Raw genomic sequence first — 19,456 nt, 5'->3', positions numbered from 1 at the left:
AATGGGGTTCTTGCCATGTGATGCGCTATCAATAAGGCGAAAGACTACCGGTGTGCCAACACAAGTGTAGGCTTTTATTCACAACAGAATCAGGAGCAGTCCCAACAAATAACTGACCTGGACTGAACAAGGGGGAGGAGACAGCCACCTTTATACTAGGTGCCGAGGGGAGGAACCAAACCGGAAGGGGATGTGTCCAGGTATGACAAACACACACAACGGTGGGCCAAATAGGACAAAGGCACAACTGAGGTCCACCATATTCACCCCTTCCTTTAAAAAAAACAACACGGGGGTGAAGCGGAAACAATATTACAAGTCCAGACGAACCGGTGGCTTGATCCGCTGTCGCGATCGCCGTAGTGCAGGTCGCAGAGTCGTCCGAGCAGGGAGCGATGTCGGCCCAGGCTCCGTACCGTGAGTGTCGAGAGAAGGCACCAGGTGGTGTGGAGCGGACCGATCCGTCGTCCCGTCCAGTCGTCGGGTACTGCGTGGCGACGGCTCCGGCGACTCAAGCGAGCTGTACACAGGGGCGAGAGGAGCGAGCAGTGGCTCTGGTGGCATATGGGGAACAGTGGGAACCGGAGCTAGGGGGTGGGGGGCCGCAACAGGCTCTGGGCGCACTACATTGGAGACAGGGACTGAGGGAGGAAGAGGCGTAGCAATCTCCGAGTGGACAACACTGGAGACTGTGGGGCGGAAGGACGTGGTGACCTCAGGGGCACCCGCGGGTGCCAAGTCACGGACAGAAACCGTGTCCTCCCGCCCATCAGGGTACGCTACATAAGCGTATTGAGGATTAGCGTGGAGCAATTGGACCTCCTCGACCAAGGGATCTGCCTTATGGGTCCGGACGTGCTTCCGTAGCAGGACGGGCCCCAGGGACATCAGCCAATCCGGGAGCGAAGTACCCGAGGAGGACTTCCTGGGAAACGAAAACATCCGCTCGTGAGGGGTCGTATTGTTCGCTGTGCACAAGAGTGACCGAATGGAATGTAATGCGTTCGGAAGGACGTCTTGCCAACGGCTGACTGGAAGGCCCCTAGACCGTAGCGCTAATAGAACGGCCTTCCAGACGGTTGCGTTCTCCCGCTCTACTTGACCATTTCCCCTGGGGTTATAGCTGGTGGTGCGGCTGGAGGCAATACCTTTGGCGAGCAGGTACTGCCTCAGCTCGTCACTCATGAAAGAGGACCCACGATCGCTATGAACATAGGCTGGGAAGCCGAACAGGGTGAAGAGCGTGTTCAGGGTCCGAATCACTGTAGCCGTGGTCATGTCCGAGCAGGGGAAGGCAAAAGGGAAACGTGAGTATTCATCAATGATATTCAGGAAATAAACATTGCGGTTAGAGGAGGGGAGGGGGCCTTTAAAATCAATGCTAAGGCGCTCAAACGCGCGAGTGGCCTTTACAAGGTGCGCCCTACCTGGCTGGTAGAACTGCGGTTTGCACTCAGCGCAGACCCTGCATTGCCTGGTAATCGTCCGGACTTCTTCGAGGGAGTAGGGCAGGTTACGGGACTTGACAAAGTAGAAAAATCTGGTGACACCTGGATGACAGAGGTCGTTATGGAGGGACTGTAGCTGGTCTAGTTGGGCGCTGGCACATGATCCACGGGACAGGGCATCTGGGGGCTCATTGAGCTTCCCGGGCCGGTACATGATGTCATATCTGTAGGTGGAGAGCTCAATCCTCCACACCGCAAGATCTTGTCATTCTTAATCTTGCCCTTTTGCCTGGTGTTAAACAAGAAGGCAACTGACCGCTGGTCCGTAATTAAGGTGAATCGTTGGCCCGCAAGATAATGGCGCCAGTGCCGGACGGCTTCCACGATGGCCTGGGCCTCCTTCTCGACCGAGGAGTGTCGAATCTCAGGGCCTTGTAAGGTCCGGGAAAAGAAGGCCACCGGACGGCCCCTCTGGTTAAGGGTGGCGGCGAGGGCAAAGTCAGACGCATCACTTTCCACTTGGAATGGGATGGATTCGTCCACAGCATGCATCGCGGCCTTCGCGATGTCTGCTTTGATGTCATCGAAGGCCTGACGGGCCTCCTCCGCCAGGGGAAAAGAGGTCGATTTTAGGAGCGGACGGGCTTTATCCACGTAACGGGGAACCCACTGGGCATCTCCTCAGTGCTTTGAGGGTAGTAGGGAGGGGAAGCTGCATGAGGGGATGCATACGGGCTGGGTCGGGGCCAAGGACACCATTTTCTATCACGTACCCAAGGATGGCGAGGCGGCGTGTCCGGAAAACACACTTCGCCTCATTATATGTGAGGTTCAAGAGAGTGGCCGTATGAAGGAATTTTTGTAGGTTGGCATCATGGTCCTGCAGGTCATGGCCGCAGATAGTGACGTTATCCAGATACGGGAAAGTGGCCCGTAGCCCGTGCTGACCTACCATTTGATCCATGGCCCGCTGGAAGACTGAGACCCCATTGTTGACACCAAAGGGGACTCGGAGGAACTGGTAGAGTCGGCCGTCTGCCTCAAAGGCAGTATATGGGTGATCCTCCGAGCGGATAGGGAGCTGGCGGTAAGCCGATTTCAAATCGATCGGAGAGAAAACCCTATAGTGCGCGATGCGGTTGACTATGTCCGCGATACGGGGAAGAGGGTACGCATCTAGTTGGGTATACCTGTTTATGGTCTGGCTGTAGTTAATCACCATGCGGTGTTTCTCCCCCGATTTAACTACGACCACTTGCGCCCTCCAGGGGCTGGTGCTGGCCTGGATAATCCCTTCCCGGAGCAAACGTTGTACCTCGGACCGAATGAAGGCCCGGTCATCCGCACTATAGCGCCTACTTTTGGTGGCTATAGGCCTACAATCCGGGGTGAGGTTATCAAATAAGGTGGGGGGGTGATCTTGAGGGTCGAGAGACTGCAGGTGGTGCGCAAGGGGCGCTGCAGTGACGGCGCCTTACAGACGGAGAGCGGGGGATAAGGGCCATCATACTGCAGGGTGACGCTCCTATGATGGGTGAGGAAATCTAACCCCAGTAGTACAGCTGCGCAGAGTCGCGGCAGCACGAGGAGCCGAAAACGCTCGTAGACTGTGCCCTGTACCGTCAGCGTCACCAAACAGCACCCGAGGACCTCCACTGAGTGGGAATTCGAGGCCATGGAGATGGTCTGGCTCCAGGGTCGCACGGGAAGGGCATATTGACGCACTGTGCGAGGGTGAATAAAACTTTCTGTGCTCCCACAGTCGAACAGGCAGTTTTCTGCATGATCATTTACCTTGATCTCCATTATTGACTTGGAGAGTTGATGAGGCTGCGACTGGTCCAGGCAAATCGATGCCACCATCGAATCCAAGAAGAATCCATCTTCGTCCCCGTCTGATAACGTCACGGATAAAGCTTGCTGCTCGGCGCGTCTTGATGCCAGTCTCAAAGATGGCGAATCCCGCACTTCCGGCGATCGCATCAAAGATGGCGATTCCCGCACTTCCGGTGACCGCATTAAAGATGGCGATTCGCACGCAGCCGCCGCCTGCCTTAAAGATGGCTGCACCCGTGGAACACACGTGGCGCCATGAGGCTTCGGAAGCGGCTTTGCCCGGCAGACTTTAGCGAAGTGGCCGAGCTTACCGCATCCGGAGCAAATCGCGTCCTTCGCCGGGCAGCGACGCCGAGGGTGCTTGGATAGGCCACAAAAGTAACATTTGGGCCCTGCCGGAACAGCCGTCGCGGTGGAGCCGTCGATAGAACGGGATGCAGGGTGGGACCCGAGATTGTGAGAGGCTGCTTCGAGCGTTTCAGCCATCGTGGCTGTTCTTTGGAGATCTAGGCCATCTTGTTCAAGCAGGCGCTGCCGAATGTATCTAGACTCAATGCCCGCAACGTAGGCGTCGCGGATCAGGCCCTCCACGTTCTGAGCTGCTGTAACAGCCTTACAGTCACAAGCTCGAGCTAGGACCCGCAGGGCGTGCAGAAATTGGGCGCACGATTCTCCTGGCTGCTGCTTGCGGGTAGTTAGGAGATGTCTGGCGTAGACCACGTTAGGGCTCTTTCGGAACTGCCCTTTTAGGAGTTCGATAGCGTCCGCGTATGTAGCAGCGTCCCGGAAGATACTGTAGACAGCTTCGCTCACCCGGGCGCGGAGCACGTGGAGTTTAGCGTCGTCGGTGTCGATAGCCGTAGCGGTGTCGACGAATGCTTCGAAGCAGTCCAACCAATGATCAAATTTATCAGAGGCTCCAACCTCTTGAGGGTCTAATGCTAACTTGTCGGGTTTTAGAAACTGCTCCATGCTGGTCAACTGTTGTGAATAAAATTGATGCGCTATCAATAAGGCGAAAGACTACCAGTGTGCCAATACAAGTGTAGGCTTTTATTCACAACAGAATCAGGAGCAGTCCCAACAAATAACCGACCTGGACTGAACAAGGGGGAGGAGACAGCCACCTTTATACTAGGTGCCGAGGGGAGGAACCAGGTATGACAAACACACACAACGGTGGTCCAAATAGGACAAAGGCACAACTGAGGTCCACCACACCATGGAAGGTCAGGAACCCCATTACCATACATACAAAAATCATTAATGAACTTTCCCGTTGTTTTATCCCTCCACATTAGACATCGCCTCCCTCCCACCACCCCCTCCCCAGACTCCCCGTGCCCCCGCCCCCCCTCCCCTCTTAATATGGAGCTGGCAGGGTTTACAACAGGTCCTGACAAATGAGGACCTGGTGAAGACAATCCTCCAGGGGCGAACAAGTACAACTCCCCGGTGGTGGAGGGGGTGGTGAGGGAAGTCGGCGGGCAGGGAGCTGGCAGTGAGTGTCATCCCTGGGAAGTCCCTAGGCACTGCCCCTTAGCACCATCCTATGGCATTTCCCCTGGCACTGCCCATTGGCACTGCCCCATCCGCTGCAAACAGCCTTCCTAAACCCTTCTCCCATCTCCTGCACCTTCACTTCCTCTGCCTCCATCTCTCTCCCTGGCATTATCTGAGTCTGAACAAGACTGTTTAGTAGGTGTAGTAGTTATCCCTGAGGTGAGCTACTGAACACATATCCATACAATTACCAGTATCACCTACTTTCATCTCCAAAACTTTGCCTGATTCCACTTTGGCTGGGATTGTACGACTTCGCTTGGGCAAGGCTGGTAAAATCCCGCCCGGGGCCAACGGAGAATTCCGTTCTGCGAGCCTCGCCTGCCCTGATTCTGTGGAAACCCTCACCCTTGCCTTCATTTCCCCTACACTTGTCTATTCTCATGCACTCCTGGCTGACCTCCCATTATCCACCTCCACCCCCAAAAAACTTAAGACTATCCAAAAACTCTGCTGTTCGTACCCTAACTCATACCAATGATCCCTATACTCACTGAATTAAATTGGCTCCCATTAAGCAACACACCCTGGTTTTAAATTTCTGACCCCTGTTTCAACTTCCCTCCCTGGCCTCACCCCTCCCTATTTTTGAAATCTATTCCAGCTCTACAACTCTTTGAGATCCCTTTGATCCTCCAAGCCTGGTCTCTTGACCATCTTGATTTAAATTTCTTCATCATTGGTGGTCATGGGCAAGGAATGCAAAACACTGTAGACATTGGTTGGACCAGAAGATCTCACCATCGGCTAATGGCTCAGCTGCCAGTAAACATGCCACGAGTGGGCTGGATCACCTTTGATTCTGTGGTTTGCCCCAATATCTTGCTTTTTGACTTAATGTTGTTTGATGACACTCCTGTGAAGGCCATTCAAGCTATTAACTATGTCAAAGGCACTATATAAAAGCAAGTTGTTCTTTTTTGAATCGCAAACTTTGCTCTTCCGCCACAGCCAGATATCACAAAAACAGAAAATCCCAGAAATTCTTAGGGTTATCGTTCTAGACGAAGGTCGTCAATCTGAAACATTGACTTTGTGTTTCTCTCTCCACTGATGCTGCCAGACCTGCTGAGTGTTTCCAGTATTTTCTCTCATTGTATAAAGAAGTGAACTTTGCTCTTCCTCCATAGCCAGATATCACCTCTTTATACAACCTCCCGGAACCTTACTCCAGCTTTGGTGTGGCAGCTCTGGGAATGTTGCGTTGAGACAGCCAGGGGACAAGGTTGTGTGACCCATCTCCCCAACTCACCACCGCTGTAGCAAACAGGAATGTGCAGCTAGTAGGAGTTCTGGGAGGCATGGAGAGAGAAGGAATTTCCCGTCGGGGCAGTTAAGGCTGTGCTAGGCCTCAACACCTGAAAGTTTCCTGTCAAATTCTGACCCAACTTTAACTTTGATGGGAGGATCCCACCATTCATTGCCCACACCCCCACCGCCACCCCCCCCCCCCCCCCCCACCCCGCCCTTCCATTGATAATAATGTTGATTTTTCAAATGGGGAAAGCAGGAGAAATTTGTCCTCTTCTGCTTCAGTTTTCATGGGGTCTGAATTGCCTTGTGCAATCCAAATATTCAATTACAAGATCCAACCTTTATTCTCCTAGAGGTGAAATAACATTTGGTACTTTCTTTCAAACCCAGTTTAACCTTGGCAATGCTGTGGATAAAGAACTGAATACAATGGGAGGTGGGAGAAGATTCGCACAATGCAAAGAATAGCACCAGTCTGTCTGTGGGACTGCAATTTGATTTACATGTCTCTGCTTATCAATCAGTGAATCAAGGCAACAAACCACTTTGTTCTATAGATCCGGGTCACTGTCTGCTCTTTAATTAAATGACACAAAAAAGTTCAGACTGTTTGATGGATGCGTACAACAAATTGTTTTAGCATCAACCCTATCTTGTCAGCTGATGTCCATGATCAGTAAATAGCAGGGAGATCTCTCCCTCCCCAGTGTTTTTATATTTGAACAGTATGTCAAACAGTAATCCCATTGGGGAAAAAAACATAGCAAGAGGCAAAATGGATCTTATGTAGCCCAAGGTGGATGAGTTGAATATCAACATATTTAACAAACCTACAAACAAAACTTTTCTACATCTCACAGTTCTTTAGAGACACACATCTTGCTTGAAGGTGCAGGAAGTTGAAAAAAGGAAGTTAGTGCACACGTATTTCAGAAAGAAAAGGGAAGAGGCTGTTACCTTTACAGTGATTTTCATCCCAGGGGTACACGCAGTTTTGCACGCCATTGCAGACCAGTGTATTATTGATGCACATGTTGCTGTGGCAAAAGAAAGCGCTACCTTCGCAGGGGGCTGGAAAAGAAACCAGGATAGACATAGGTAAGTTCAAACACATCTACCTGCCTAGGAAGGTGAGACATCAACTCCACAGCAAACACTTTTTGACAACTGCCAACCTCTGGCTGCAAGTAGAAATTTATTTTTCACCATGCCCTTCTCGAGATCCCAACCTTGGCTAATATTGATTTATAAGCTCTGTTCCAAGCACTGTGACTGGATGGATTTTCCTTTCATGCCTGTTGGGCAACTTACTCATATATTTCCATACAAAGAACAACAGACTTACCAGTTGAAGTGTCCCTTTGGCAACAAAGGATTCCAGCCTATTTTAGATACCCTAGTGGTATTATCACTAGACTATTAATGCAGAAACTCAGCCAATGTTCTGGGGACCTGGGTTTGACTCCCGCCACGGCAGATAGTGGAATTTGAATTCAATTTTTAAAAATCTGGTATTAAGACTCTACTGATGACCACAAAACCATCGTCGATTGTTGGAAAACCCAACTGGTTCACTAATGTCCTTAAGGGAAGGAAATCTGCCATCCTTACATGGTCTAACCTACGTATGTGTGACTCCAGACCCACAGCAATGTGGTTGACTCTTAACTGCCCTCTGAAATAACCTAGCAAGCCACTTAGTTCAAGGACAATCAGGGATGGGCAATGAATGCTGGTCTTGCCAGCGATGCCCGCATCCCATTAACAAATACAAAAAAGAAACATTTTTACAACAATAATAATACAATGTTGAAACACCATCTGAAATTAAATATTTTTTAAGTTCAGAAAGTTAGTTACACATTACCATCAATGTTTCCACGAGAACATTTTTTTCCCAAAACCCAAACCATTTTACACTGGCAAATCAAAATGACAACATCATGTTAAAAACATAAAGCAAACAATTATGTTACATTCCTGCATTTCCTTTCAGAAAGCAAAATCATGTTACTTGTGCCTTACAAATACGAAACAATAAATTGCCAGCTCATTGTATCTATGTGCAGTCTGACAGAGTGGCCAGGTGGATGTCAAAGATGGGTGAGATCATTCAGAGGACCAGAGAGTTCTGCAGATGTTCCAGGAGTATTTCTCTGTCTCAGCACCAAAGACAGACAACTCTTTCACCTCACTAATTGCTGTGAGGTCTTGCTTTGTGCAAATTAGCTGCCATGTTTCACAGCACAACAGCGACTGTACCTCAAGGTTGATTTTATGTGAAGCATTTTATGATGCCCTGAAGCATCGTTAAGGTGCTCAATAAATATAAGTAATATTTTCTGTTCTATAACCACTTTCCACCCGATCGCTAGGCACACTCTCAGGCTGAATCAGGCTGTTTGCAAACTTTGCATCTGGTTTGACTCATCCTCATGTTCAATCTCTTCATGGCCTCACCCCTCCCTATCACTCCAATCTTCTTCAGCCTCTCACCCATTCAAACACTCTGTATTCCTCTAATTCAGGCCCCTTGACCATCTGCACTTTCTTCACCCCATTGTGGTGATCATGCTTTCAGCCTTCTAAGTCATCAGCTCTGGAATTCCGAAGTAAAACCTCTCCACCTCACTCAACTCCGCTAAGATTCAATTAAGAGCTGCCTCTTTGGGCAAGCTTTAGGTTAATTACACTGACTCAAATACAGGGGAAGTTTGTGAATGATATGGAAAGTGGTTATGTGGTTGAAAATGTTTTTTTTAAAGTTTTTAATTATTAGTGTCGCAAGTAGGCTTACATTAACACTGCAATGATGTTACTGTGAAAATCCCCTAGTCGCCACAGTCCAGCGCCTGTTTGAGTTTAAAGTTTAAAGTTTATTTATTAGTGTCACAAGTAGGCTTACATGAAGTTACTGTGAAAATCCCCGAGTCGCCACACTCCGGCACCTGTTCGGGTACACTGAGGGAGAATTTAGCATGGCCAATGCACCTAAACAGCACATCTTTCGGACTGTGGGAGGAAACTGGAGAACCTGGAGGACACCCACACAGACACGGAGAAAATGTGAAAACTCCACACAGTCACCCAAGCCAGGAATCGAACCAGGGTCCCTGACGCTGTGAGGCAGCAGTGCTAACCATTGTGTCACCGGAAGAAGGCTGCTGCGTGTATGGACATATCAATGCACGGATGAGCAGAAAAGTAGCAAAATGGAATTCAATCCATAAAAAACATGAGGGAATATTTTTATCAAGGACAAATGCACAAAGTAATATCCAACAGCTGCTAAGTTCTTGTACAGCACAAAGGAAAACAGGGACCTTGGAGAGAATGTCCACATATTCCTGAAGGAAGCATGACAGCTAGACAAGGTGGTTTAGAAGGCATATGGGATACTTTCCTTTATTAGCTGAGGCCCAGAGTTTAAGAGCAGGAATGTTATGTTCGAACTTTGATAGTATTGTCTGAAAATTCTGTTTGTTTTCGCAAGATTTTTCTTGTGGCTCCCATTTTACGCTTGTTGTACAGCTGTGCCTGAGTGCCTAACAGGAGTCGAGAACCATATCAGGAGGAGGTAACACTTGTCACTCAACAACCAGCTTTCAACTTCGGAGCCTGGTTGGGATAAAAGGGGCACAGAGACAGACAGAGAATGAAAGAGTCATAACTGCCATTAGGACAGCAGAGACAAAGCTGCATGATGCGCTTGCTCGATTGTGGTTGCAGGCTGAGGGGGCCAGAGTTCCTTTCGAGTGATGAACATTCCTGGATTGTGATAAGGAGCATGCACGGCAATGTAGCCGCAGTAAATGGCACCTTGCACCCCAGGGAAGCTTTCTATGCAGGGCAAATCTTTACACATTCTTGTACTGCTTCACTCTGTCCACAGGGAAGGAAATGTAAGTGTTTCATAGTGTACTGTGCCTGATACAACATTGAAATGTGTGCAAAACACCAGCAAACACTCCTTCCTACACTACGATGGTGCACCTTTTGCCAGAAGAATGCACACACATTTTGGATGCAGTTTTGGATCCTTGGGCAGTCGCATTGCACCTGATAAGCAGGTACTATGCAGTTTAATTCCGAGGTGAATGTGTTCACATGCTTGTACTAAAATAGCTAACCGCTAGATGGTGCTCTGATCACACTACAGTCAAGCAACCTCTGACAATGCTCAATTTCCAACCATAAAAAAAATCCCCCTTGCTTGTCTTTGTAAAATTCCGATTAAATTCCCCCAAATATGCAAGTGAGTGTAAATTCACAAAGCTGCAACATTGTTTTATAAAGTAAGTTATTATGATTTGCTGCTCTCTAATTTGGTCTAACCGCACTGTTTTTTTTCCAGAACTGGGTGATGAACATGCTGTTCTAAGCCAATCTCAGTTCTCAGTAATCTTGCCCTACATTTGACATGCTGGAAAACAAGACTTAACATAGGAATATATCATCACTCCAGTCTCAAAAACAATTAAACTCCAGCATCAATCATGCCAGCCATTGCAAGGCAAATAATGACCTTTTGCACATCAATATTCAAGGTTAACATTACTCTGCTGTGGAGTATTCTTTTTATATCTAGTTATGATTAAGTCTTAAGGTCATGCATGAGGAAAGCAAGTATCATCCACTCAATGCAGTATTTCCTCTCAACAAGAAATTTCAAAAGTTTGTTCTGAATTGATGATTCCTTCTGCTGTTTACGTGTCCCCATTCACCATGATCAAAGATGTCACTGCTCAGGGATTGAATACTTAACCACTTATTGCATTGATTTAAAGCATTGAGGTCTATGGCATCTAGTAATAGATAACTGGCTGCAATGGAGGGTTACCACCCCAACTTCAAAATGGCCTTGCGTTTGGGCAACATGTTGACACAGTGCTTAGCACTGCTGCCTCACAGCGCCAGGGACTCGGGTTCGACTCCGGCCTCAGGTGACTGTGTGGAGTTGCATGTTCTTCCCGTATCTGCGTGGGTTTCCTCCTGGTGCTCCAGTTTCCTCCGGGTGCTCCAGTTTCCTCCCATAGTCCAAAGATGTGCAGATTAGGTGGATTGGCCATAGCTAAATTGTCCTTTAATGTCCCAAGATAGATAGACTAATGGGATTAGTGGGGTAAATGCATGGGCTGAATGCCCTCCTTCTGCACTGCAGGGATTCTAGGATTCAAATGTACCAAAGATAGATTTCTGTTTGTAGTGCCAGTCATCCTATTGTCTCCTACAATTGAGATAACAATTTATCAGACTTGGTGTCGAATTATGAGCAGCTTTTTAAAAAAGATTTTAATATGATCAATTGTAAACTATGATACAGGGCACCACCACCCAGATCCAAAATGGTTGGATGAAAGTGTTCTGTGCTCGGTGACCAAACCAGCCAATCAGCTGCTTTCTTGTAACTGACGTCCAATCGGAGGAAATTCTGGGTTTGTGAGTAGAGTATGCACACGGTAACATGTGGCATGCCATTCTGTGACATGGTTCTTAAGTTGGCACATGAGCTGCTTCTTATTAAGCCACAAGATGACAGCTGTGGTACGGAGTGTAATTCATGTCCAGAAGATCAGGTTCAATGTATTGTATACAGCAGACACATTAGAATCTCTGCACTGTAGAAGGAGGCCATTCGTCCCATTGAGTCTGCACCTACTCTCTAACAGAGCATTTTACCCTGGCCGTATCCCCATAACTCCACGTATTTACCCCACTAATTCCCCTAACCTACACATCTTGGGCCAGTAAGGGGCAGTTTAGCATGGCCAATCCACCTAACCTAGACATCTTTGGAATGTGGGAGGGAACTGGAGCACCTGGAGGAAACTCACGCAAACTCCACACAGTCACCCAAGGCCGGAATTGAACCTGGGTCCCTGGCGTTGTGAGGCAGCAGTGATAACCACTGTAAATAGATAGGTGAGTACCACCCACGGATTGTCATGAGAATTATTTCGCCAAATCTCACGGGACAGTAGTGGGTAACACCGGTAACTCATGCGGCAGAATAAGGGTATGGGAGAGGTGGGCTCAGGTGCAGAAGGGTCAGATCACGGAAAATTGGAAAACTTATTCAACCTCGTTTACTTCTGAGCTTTGCAGGGATGCATTTCATAGAATCCCTACAGTGCAGAAGGAGGCCATTTGGCCATCGAGACTGCACCGACCACAATCCCACGCAGGCCCTATCTACGTAACCTACCCTTTTAATCCCCTGACACTAAGGGGCAATTTAGCATGGCCAATCCACCTAAACTGCACATCTTTGGCTGTGGGAGGAAACCAGAGCACCTGGAGGAAACCCATGCAGACACGGGGAGAACTTGCAAACTTCACACAGACAGTCACCCGAGGCTAGAATTGAACCCGGGTCCCTGACGCGGTGAGGCCACAGTGCTAACCACTGTGCCACACTTGCAGGCCTTTGGGAAAATCTGTGGAACCACTGAGAGGGTTATCCAAGCTGGGTGGAACTGGCCAGGGTGACAACACAATAGGAAGCAAATGGTCAATGAAACAGACAGTCCGGGAAACCTTTAAACAGCCAAACTCCACAAGGCTTCTCTTGAGAGTGTGCTTTCAATGCTTTAGGGGTGATTTCCAACTCCTTGAAAGTAACTTCTCTCTGCTTGGAATTTGTTTATTTTGGTCTAAACTTCCTTCTTGACAGCTTTCAGCGAAGCACAGGGACAGATTACGTAGCTATACCATACAGCTCTAATGAGGAAAAAGAGGAGATGCAACACCAGAAGCAGGAGGAGGAACAATAACAACACCAGTGTCTCTAACAGCAACAACACAACAGCTACCTTCTCCACAGTCACATTCACCTCAACAGGACAGGAGGGATAGGCACATAGCTCCAGATCTAAGAAAATGATGTTCCCATTAGAGGGCATAAAATCAGAGGATTAGTTTTCGAGGAGGAGGAAGAGGAAGGACCTGAGATGGCCAGAGTTCTGCAGCTACTCACCTAGCTGCCAGAGAAGCCCATGATAGATTCACCCAGGCACGGTTGAGATAACTTGAGTGTGTGGAGCCATTGTACACAACAAATACACTACCCCTCACCAAACACAACATTTCCACAGTCTCTCCATCTCAGTCACACTCATTACTTGTCTTTATAGAGTCCCTACAGTGCAGAAGGAGGCCTTTCAGCCCATTGAGTTTGCACCGACCACAATCCCACCCAGGCCCTATTCCCGTAACCCCTCATATTTACCCTGCTAATCCCCTTGACACTAGGGTCAACTTATCATGGCCAATCAACCTAACCTGCACATCTTTGGACTGTGGGAGGAAATTGGAGCACCTGGAGGAAACCCACGCAGACACGGGGAGAATGTGCAAACTCCACACAGATAGTAACCCGAGGCCGGAATTGAAACGGAGTCCCTATTACTCTGAGGCGGCAGTGCTAACCACTGTGCCATCGTGCCGCCCTGTGTCTTCTACCCTGGTCATATCATTCTCCTCAAGTTGAGACAGGAGGCAAGAAAGGAGATGAATGGACAATGGAAATTTGAAATAAAGTGCATGATTCATTTACATTTCGCAATAAATTCACACAGTGACATTTTTATGATCAGCCAAGTGAATTCCCTGGTGCAATTATTAAAGCTTTCACTTCTGCATCTGATTACACTGCGGTTTCAGCAGAGTGGAAGGTAGGCTGCTCAAATCCTTGCTCTAACAGATGAGGTGCTTATGGGGAACGCTCTTTTGGTTTTGGAGGTCACGAGTACCCAACTAAAGGCCGTCCAACCAGCATCTGTGCAGGGGCAGATTTGGCCATATTGACAGGAGGCAACAAGTAGGGCTCTGACTGAGGGATGGAGGGGCAAAGGAAAAGATTTGTTCTCTTCATGGTTCACATGCAAAGCTCAGCACTTATATTCAACTGAGTTTGGAGAGTTCTGTCCAGTGGATGGGGGAAGGCTGTCTCCACTGCTGTCCCTGTCTGTAACACATGCTCCTGCTCACAAAGGGTGCGTATCTCAAAGCACAACGACTTGTCACCTCTATCTCCCATGGCGTCTCCACTGAGACGTGTGCCCCGCTTGATGGTGAGCTGATGGAGGACATATATGAGTCATGTGCTGGTGCTTCCTCAGAGGGTGCAGCCCCCTCTGCCACCTGCTCATCCTCCTGTTTCAGCAACTGTGTCATGCTTAGACCAGTGGTAGATGGAAGAAATGACTTAAAACTGACGTACTAGAATGCTAAAATGTCACCACTGTGCAGATTTTCACATTTCAGTCAGTGACGACAGAAAGCAGCATTGAGTGAGTTTTCGGTGCCAAGTGGCAGCACAATTTCTAATTCTGTCAGCAGTTATCTGGGAGACCCCCACCTCCCCAACACCAATGGCTATTAACTCTGCCACCTTGCCAATCTCCATGACCTCTTCCTCCACAGTCAGGGTGGCTATTATGGAAGGCTCAGGTTCTCTGCCTCTCACTGGAGCTCTGACCTCTCTTCTCCTGCAAGGAGAGAAGGCAGAGAGTTGTGAGTGTGATTAATGAATTATGTGGAGAGGAGAGAAGGACAACATTTGTGGAGAGTGTTGGCTGTTCAAATGGGAATGTGAGGAGATGTCTGTCGAGACAGGAATGAGTGGTGCCGCAAGGTGTGTTAGACTGTGAAGGGACTGTGGGGAAGAATGGTGGAAAAGTCAGAGCTCCTGAAAGTGGGATGCCATTGGCACTTCCTGCCTTCATGAAGTCACTGAAACTTCTGTGGCGCTAAGTCCAGGAGTAAGAGATTGTAATCCTGTTGCTCATTTCATCACCCCTTCTTTCCATGCTTGCCTGGTTTGAGAAGCTGCTCTCTTCCACGCATCACTGTGGCAACAGCACAATCTCCAGCGAAAAGCTAGAGAATCGGGGGAGAGAGGTTGGGGGAGGGTCGGTGAAGCCACATCCTTCCCATGGCCTGAATTTTTAGGATGATGGGGGTCGGCCCTTGCCGTCTGCAGGGGAAACGCATCCCTACCTTCCAGACCACTGCCATTTCACACTTTAACACGAGTACTGGGCATTTGGGCAGAGGTTTCACCCTCCCCGACCAACTTGGAGAGCTGTTGGCCAATGTGATTGGCTGGCTGCTCTCCAGCCCCTCCAGCGTTGCAGTGGCCGGAAGAGGCATTACAATGAAGTGCTTGTCACTCAGTGCAGGGAGCAGAAGTGAAGAAGTGGCAGGGGTTCTGGAGAGTTGGAGGGTGGGAGCAAGGGATGCTGAGGGAGATGCATGGGGGCAAGTGGTGTTCTGTGGGGTGGGGTTTGTGAGAATCGGGAGTATCGAAGGTCTCTGGGCCTGCGGGGGAACGGCACCCCCACTTAGAGAAGGTGTAAAATTTTGGCCCATGTCTTACTTTCCAGCCTGTGGTCGCTGAATCCTCTGGAATCAATCACTCTGAGCCCTGTGGGAGTTACTTTAAATAGACAACCTTCCATTGTCAGGTACTGTTCATCATCACAAACACACTCTCTGATTGGTCGAGAAACCTCGCGGTGGGATACTGAGTCAAGGTTGAGTTGAAGAACAATAGCAAACCTCCTTTCTCTCACTATCAGGTTTATGAGATATGGCTGCTTCCCCCCTCCCACCTCCATATCCCACTTCACAGTCTAATGCAGTCATTAAACTCGACAAGATCAGCTAAAAGGAAACAAGGACTCTTCTTTGCTGACTTTAACAATCTAATCTGTTGCTTTCCCTTCTAACTTCAATACTCTTTTTTTGTTGCTCTCTTCAACATGACTCTCAACTTTAGTCCTGTCTCCTCTTTCCCAACTCCTTGTGGACTTTAATACTTTCCTGATACTACTTTCCACTCTGAATGAAGTACTCTCTTCACCCTCTGCCTGACTATAGCACTGCTTTTTACTGCTCTCTTCCACCCTTCTCTTGAACTTGTGCAGTCTTCCTAATTTCCTTCACCCTACTCCTGCCTTCAGCCCATTGCTTCTAATGTTCCGTACAACACGTAACATTTTTACTGACTTCTAGTACATTTCATTCATCTGACCCCACAACTTCAGTCCCAGCTGTCTCTCCCAATTAATACTACGGGTTGGATGTTGGCTACTGAAGGGCTAAACAGTAACTGGGTCTGTTTTTGCGCCAAGAGCCCACCTCTGGCAGAAAACTGGTTGAAGTTGAGATTTCCCCGAGGTGAGCTTTTGATTGACATGGAGACAATTCTCCTGTCTAATTAAAGTTAGTGGGAGCAGGAGAGCAGGTGGGTTTCTGACACCCCAGGCAGCCAGGAAGCTGCTGAGGGAGAGAGTTTGTGCCAAAGTCTTCCACTGGACCAGAGAAAAGTGCAGAGTTACAGCAGCAGCGCAAGGGGTCTAGCAGCCATGAGGGAGATGAGAGAAGTCCTCAGTGGCAGGAGAAAGCCAGCTCATCTTGCAATAGGACCACGTCTCTGTTCAGCATCATCTCCCTCTGCCTCCAATTCCTCCTCCTGTCTCATCTCCTACTCCTCGCCCCAATGAGCTGTTTTCTTCCAGGGCCTCATTGTCCTTAAGGTTTACACTTTTCAGGAGGACCAAGTTATAGAAAGGAGAGTCGAGCACCACAATAATAAAGACTCTTACAGGAGGGTATTGCAGGTCACGACCTGACCAATCTACGTACAAGACCCAGTGCCCTCTGAGGCTGTGATGCCGTGTCGTTTGTAATATGAAATGTTTTCCAACATTGGCAAAAAGGGCTTCCATCGCTTGGACGACGCACCCTATGCACACCTGTAAGATGCTGCAGATGTCCGCATCCCTGAGATTGGGGCGCCGTCTTTAAAGGACAGCATGATGAGCTCTAAAAATACACTTCTGCCCACTGCCACAGACAGGGAAGGCCCCTTCACCTCCCCCTGCCCCCACACAAGTATTGAAATGCCAGCAAGACCCCCCCCCCCCCTCCAACCCCCCCACGGCCCCCCATCCCTCAGCCCTACACAGGCATCGGGCCACCAGCCCACCTCTCACAGGCATCAAGGTGCCATGCCCCACCATACAGGCATTGGGCTGCCAGTCACCCCTCACCCCCCACCCGCCCTCCCGCCCCCCCCCCCCTCCCCCCCCCCACTCCCCCCTCCCCCTCCCACCCACCCACACAGGCATCAATGTGGAACCCCCCAAGCATGCATTCCCCATGGTCCCCTCCTGACCTCCACATGCATCCCACAAACACTGGGGCACTGCCCTCACCACACATGAGGAGAATCATCCCCCCCTCCCCCACCCCGGAAGGTGCTGCCAGAGGCCCCGTCCCGGCACTGTCAGGTGGGCAGTGTCACGGTGGCAGTGCCAGGAGTGGCAGGGGGCAGTGCCAGACCATATCCCTCACCATTCAGGGGCTAAACTTACCTGAGTCCCCGGCTTGGTCATCACGACTGGTTTTCATTTTCGAAAACTAGTAATGATTCAGGCTGGCGTGATGGCACAACTGGTTGGGAAGATACATTGAGTGCGGAAGTGGTGGTGTTGAGCCTGCTAATTGTGGAAAATAGTCTAATAAATGCCGATTAGGCTCACGCCCTTCCTGGAACATGCCATCGGTAGGGATTGGTGAAAATCCCGAACCGAAATCTCTCCGGTGCATCCAGAGTTTTGGCCTCTAGTGAGATTTAACGGCCAAGATAGGATTTTTGTGCAATCTGGTGAAAGGGCATAGATCTGAAACATTGACCGAATTTTTCCAGCCATTCCTGCCATCAGATCTTCCAGTCCCACTGATGCAACACCCCGTCGTGGGTTCCTGGGAGGCAGAGAGGGCAAACAATCAGAAAACCCATTGACAACAGCAGGACTGGAAGATCTCACCGCCGGCCTGCCTCCGATGCTGGAAAATGTGCCATGGGGCAGGGGAAAATTCTCACCCATGAATTCTGTTTCTTTCTCCACAGATCTGCTAAGTATTCCCTGCATCTTCTGTTTTTAATTTCAGGTTTGCTGTGGCAGGTTGTAAAGGTCATGAGATTTGGCCTGAGATATTATGTGATAATTCACTTCATTTAATTGTGGGATAATCATGCAATTCTTTCGAACACATAACTTAATCATGAAACCATTTCAATTCACGGTTCATTTTGATGATGTTGGTGTCAGGAGACAGAACTACCGGTGAGCAAAATCACATCAGCTTCTATCATTTCTATTCTGCCTTCTGGGTTGATATCCCCTGCATACTCTCACATGCCCTGTGCGATTCTGGGGAAATATCTGTAGTAGGTTCATCCTGCAGTGCAGCAACATGGTGAAAAATAAATTATTGTTAGAATGTTCCTCAGTTACGTGCTGTTTCTTTCCAATGTCTCTTTCAGTACTTAAATCTCTCGCATTGTTGCATTATTCACTGCAAGAACACTTTGACAGCCTCATTGTTATTCATTGCAAATGATCAAATTGAAAAATTGCAAGGAAAATGTCGCTGTATGACCAGCCTTCGAGATCTGTTTCCTGACTAGCAGCACAGACAACCCTGATTATTGTCTCTGACTCCAATGAATGATTTTGAAGGGAAAATGATTGAAGACGCCTCTCATAGTCTAACCCAAGTAATGGGAAATTCCACCTCTGTCGCCTCCATTTTACATAGAATTAAACAGTCGGGTATGTAAACATCCACAACTGTCTAAAATTCACCTTTGTCATTCCTCTACACATGCTGTTCACTTTCCATATTCTCTACTGACAGGAAATATCTCCCAAATAATGACATCTGTCACTGAACTGAACACAGCCAAAGATTTACAGAACAAATCAAGAATTGTTCTGGTGAGATTGGTGTAGCCCAGAATGATTCTTGATGTTATTTCTCAATGGCCCTCTCATAGTATAAAATGCACCAGGCATAATGATTGCCCCATGTGGCAGAATAAAGCCATTGCCCTTCTGTACGTATCACATATAACTTCACAGGCCATGGCTTGCTGTATGCATACAACCTATCATCAAATTGGGACTTAATTTAGAAGATTTTTCTTGCTCAGCTGCAGCAGGAAAATAACAGGGAGCCACGTCCGGATGGCTAGCATTCACACCACTGGGCAAAATCCACAATGGCAGGACTGACTACTCATTGGTTGCTCGTTAAACAGAGTTGGGCAGCCTATTTAAATAATTCGGGTCTTTTTAGGAGTAATTTTCCAGGGAAGCTGTCCATGTGGGGGAATCAACCAGCATAATAGAGCCAGCCCCCCATCATTGCTGGGGGGAACTGCCCTGTCACTGCTGGGTGGATCCACTGGAGTTAGTGCTCCACATCCCAAAGAGTGACCATGAGCCCAGCAGGCAGCTCCCTCAGTCATCAAAAGGGACCTGTCCTACAAGCCTGATTTT

At 48.7% G+C, this 19,456-nt stretch overlaps 1 protein-coding gene across 1 annotated transcript in view; it reads right to left on the bottom strand.

Annotated features, from left to right (window-relative positions):
• neto1l (neuropilin (NRP) and tolloid (TLL)-like 1, like) overlaps positions 1–19,456 on the bottom strand; it is a 247,050-nt gene that overhangs the window by 19,652 nt on the left and 207,942 nt on the right. Inside the window, exon 8 of the mRNA XM_078217144.1 lies at positions 7,059–7,172. Within this exon, the coding sequence (XP_078073270.1) occupies positions 7,059–7,172 (114 nt within the window). The remainder of the gene's footprint in view (positions 1–7,058; positions 7,173–19,456) is intronic.

This window comes from Mustelus asterias, chromosome 7, assembly GCF_964213995.1.
Source record: "Mustelus asterias chromosome 7, sMusAst1.hap1.1, whole genome shotgun sequence".
NCBI classification, from domain to species: Eukaryota; Metazoa; Chordata; class Chondrichthyes; order Carcharhiniformes; family Triakidae; genus Mustelus; species Mustelus asterias.
Note: the sequence above shows the minus strand (reverse complement) of the source record. Positions and strands in the feature narration are given on the sequence as shown.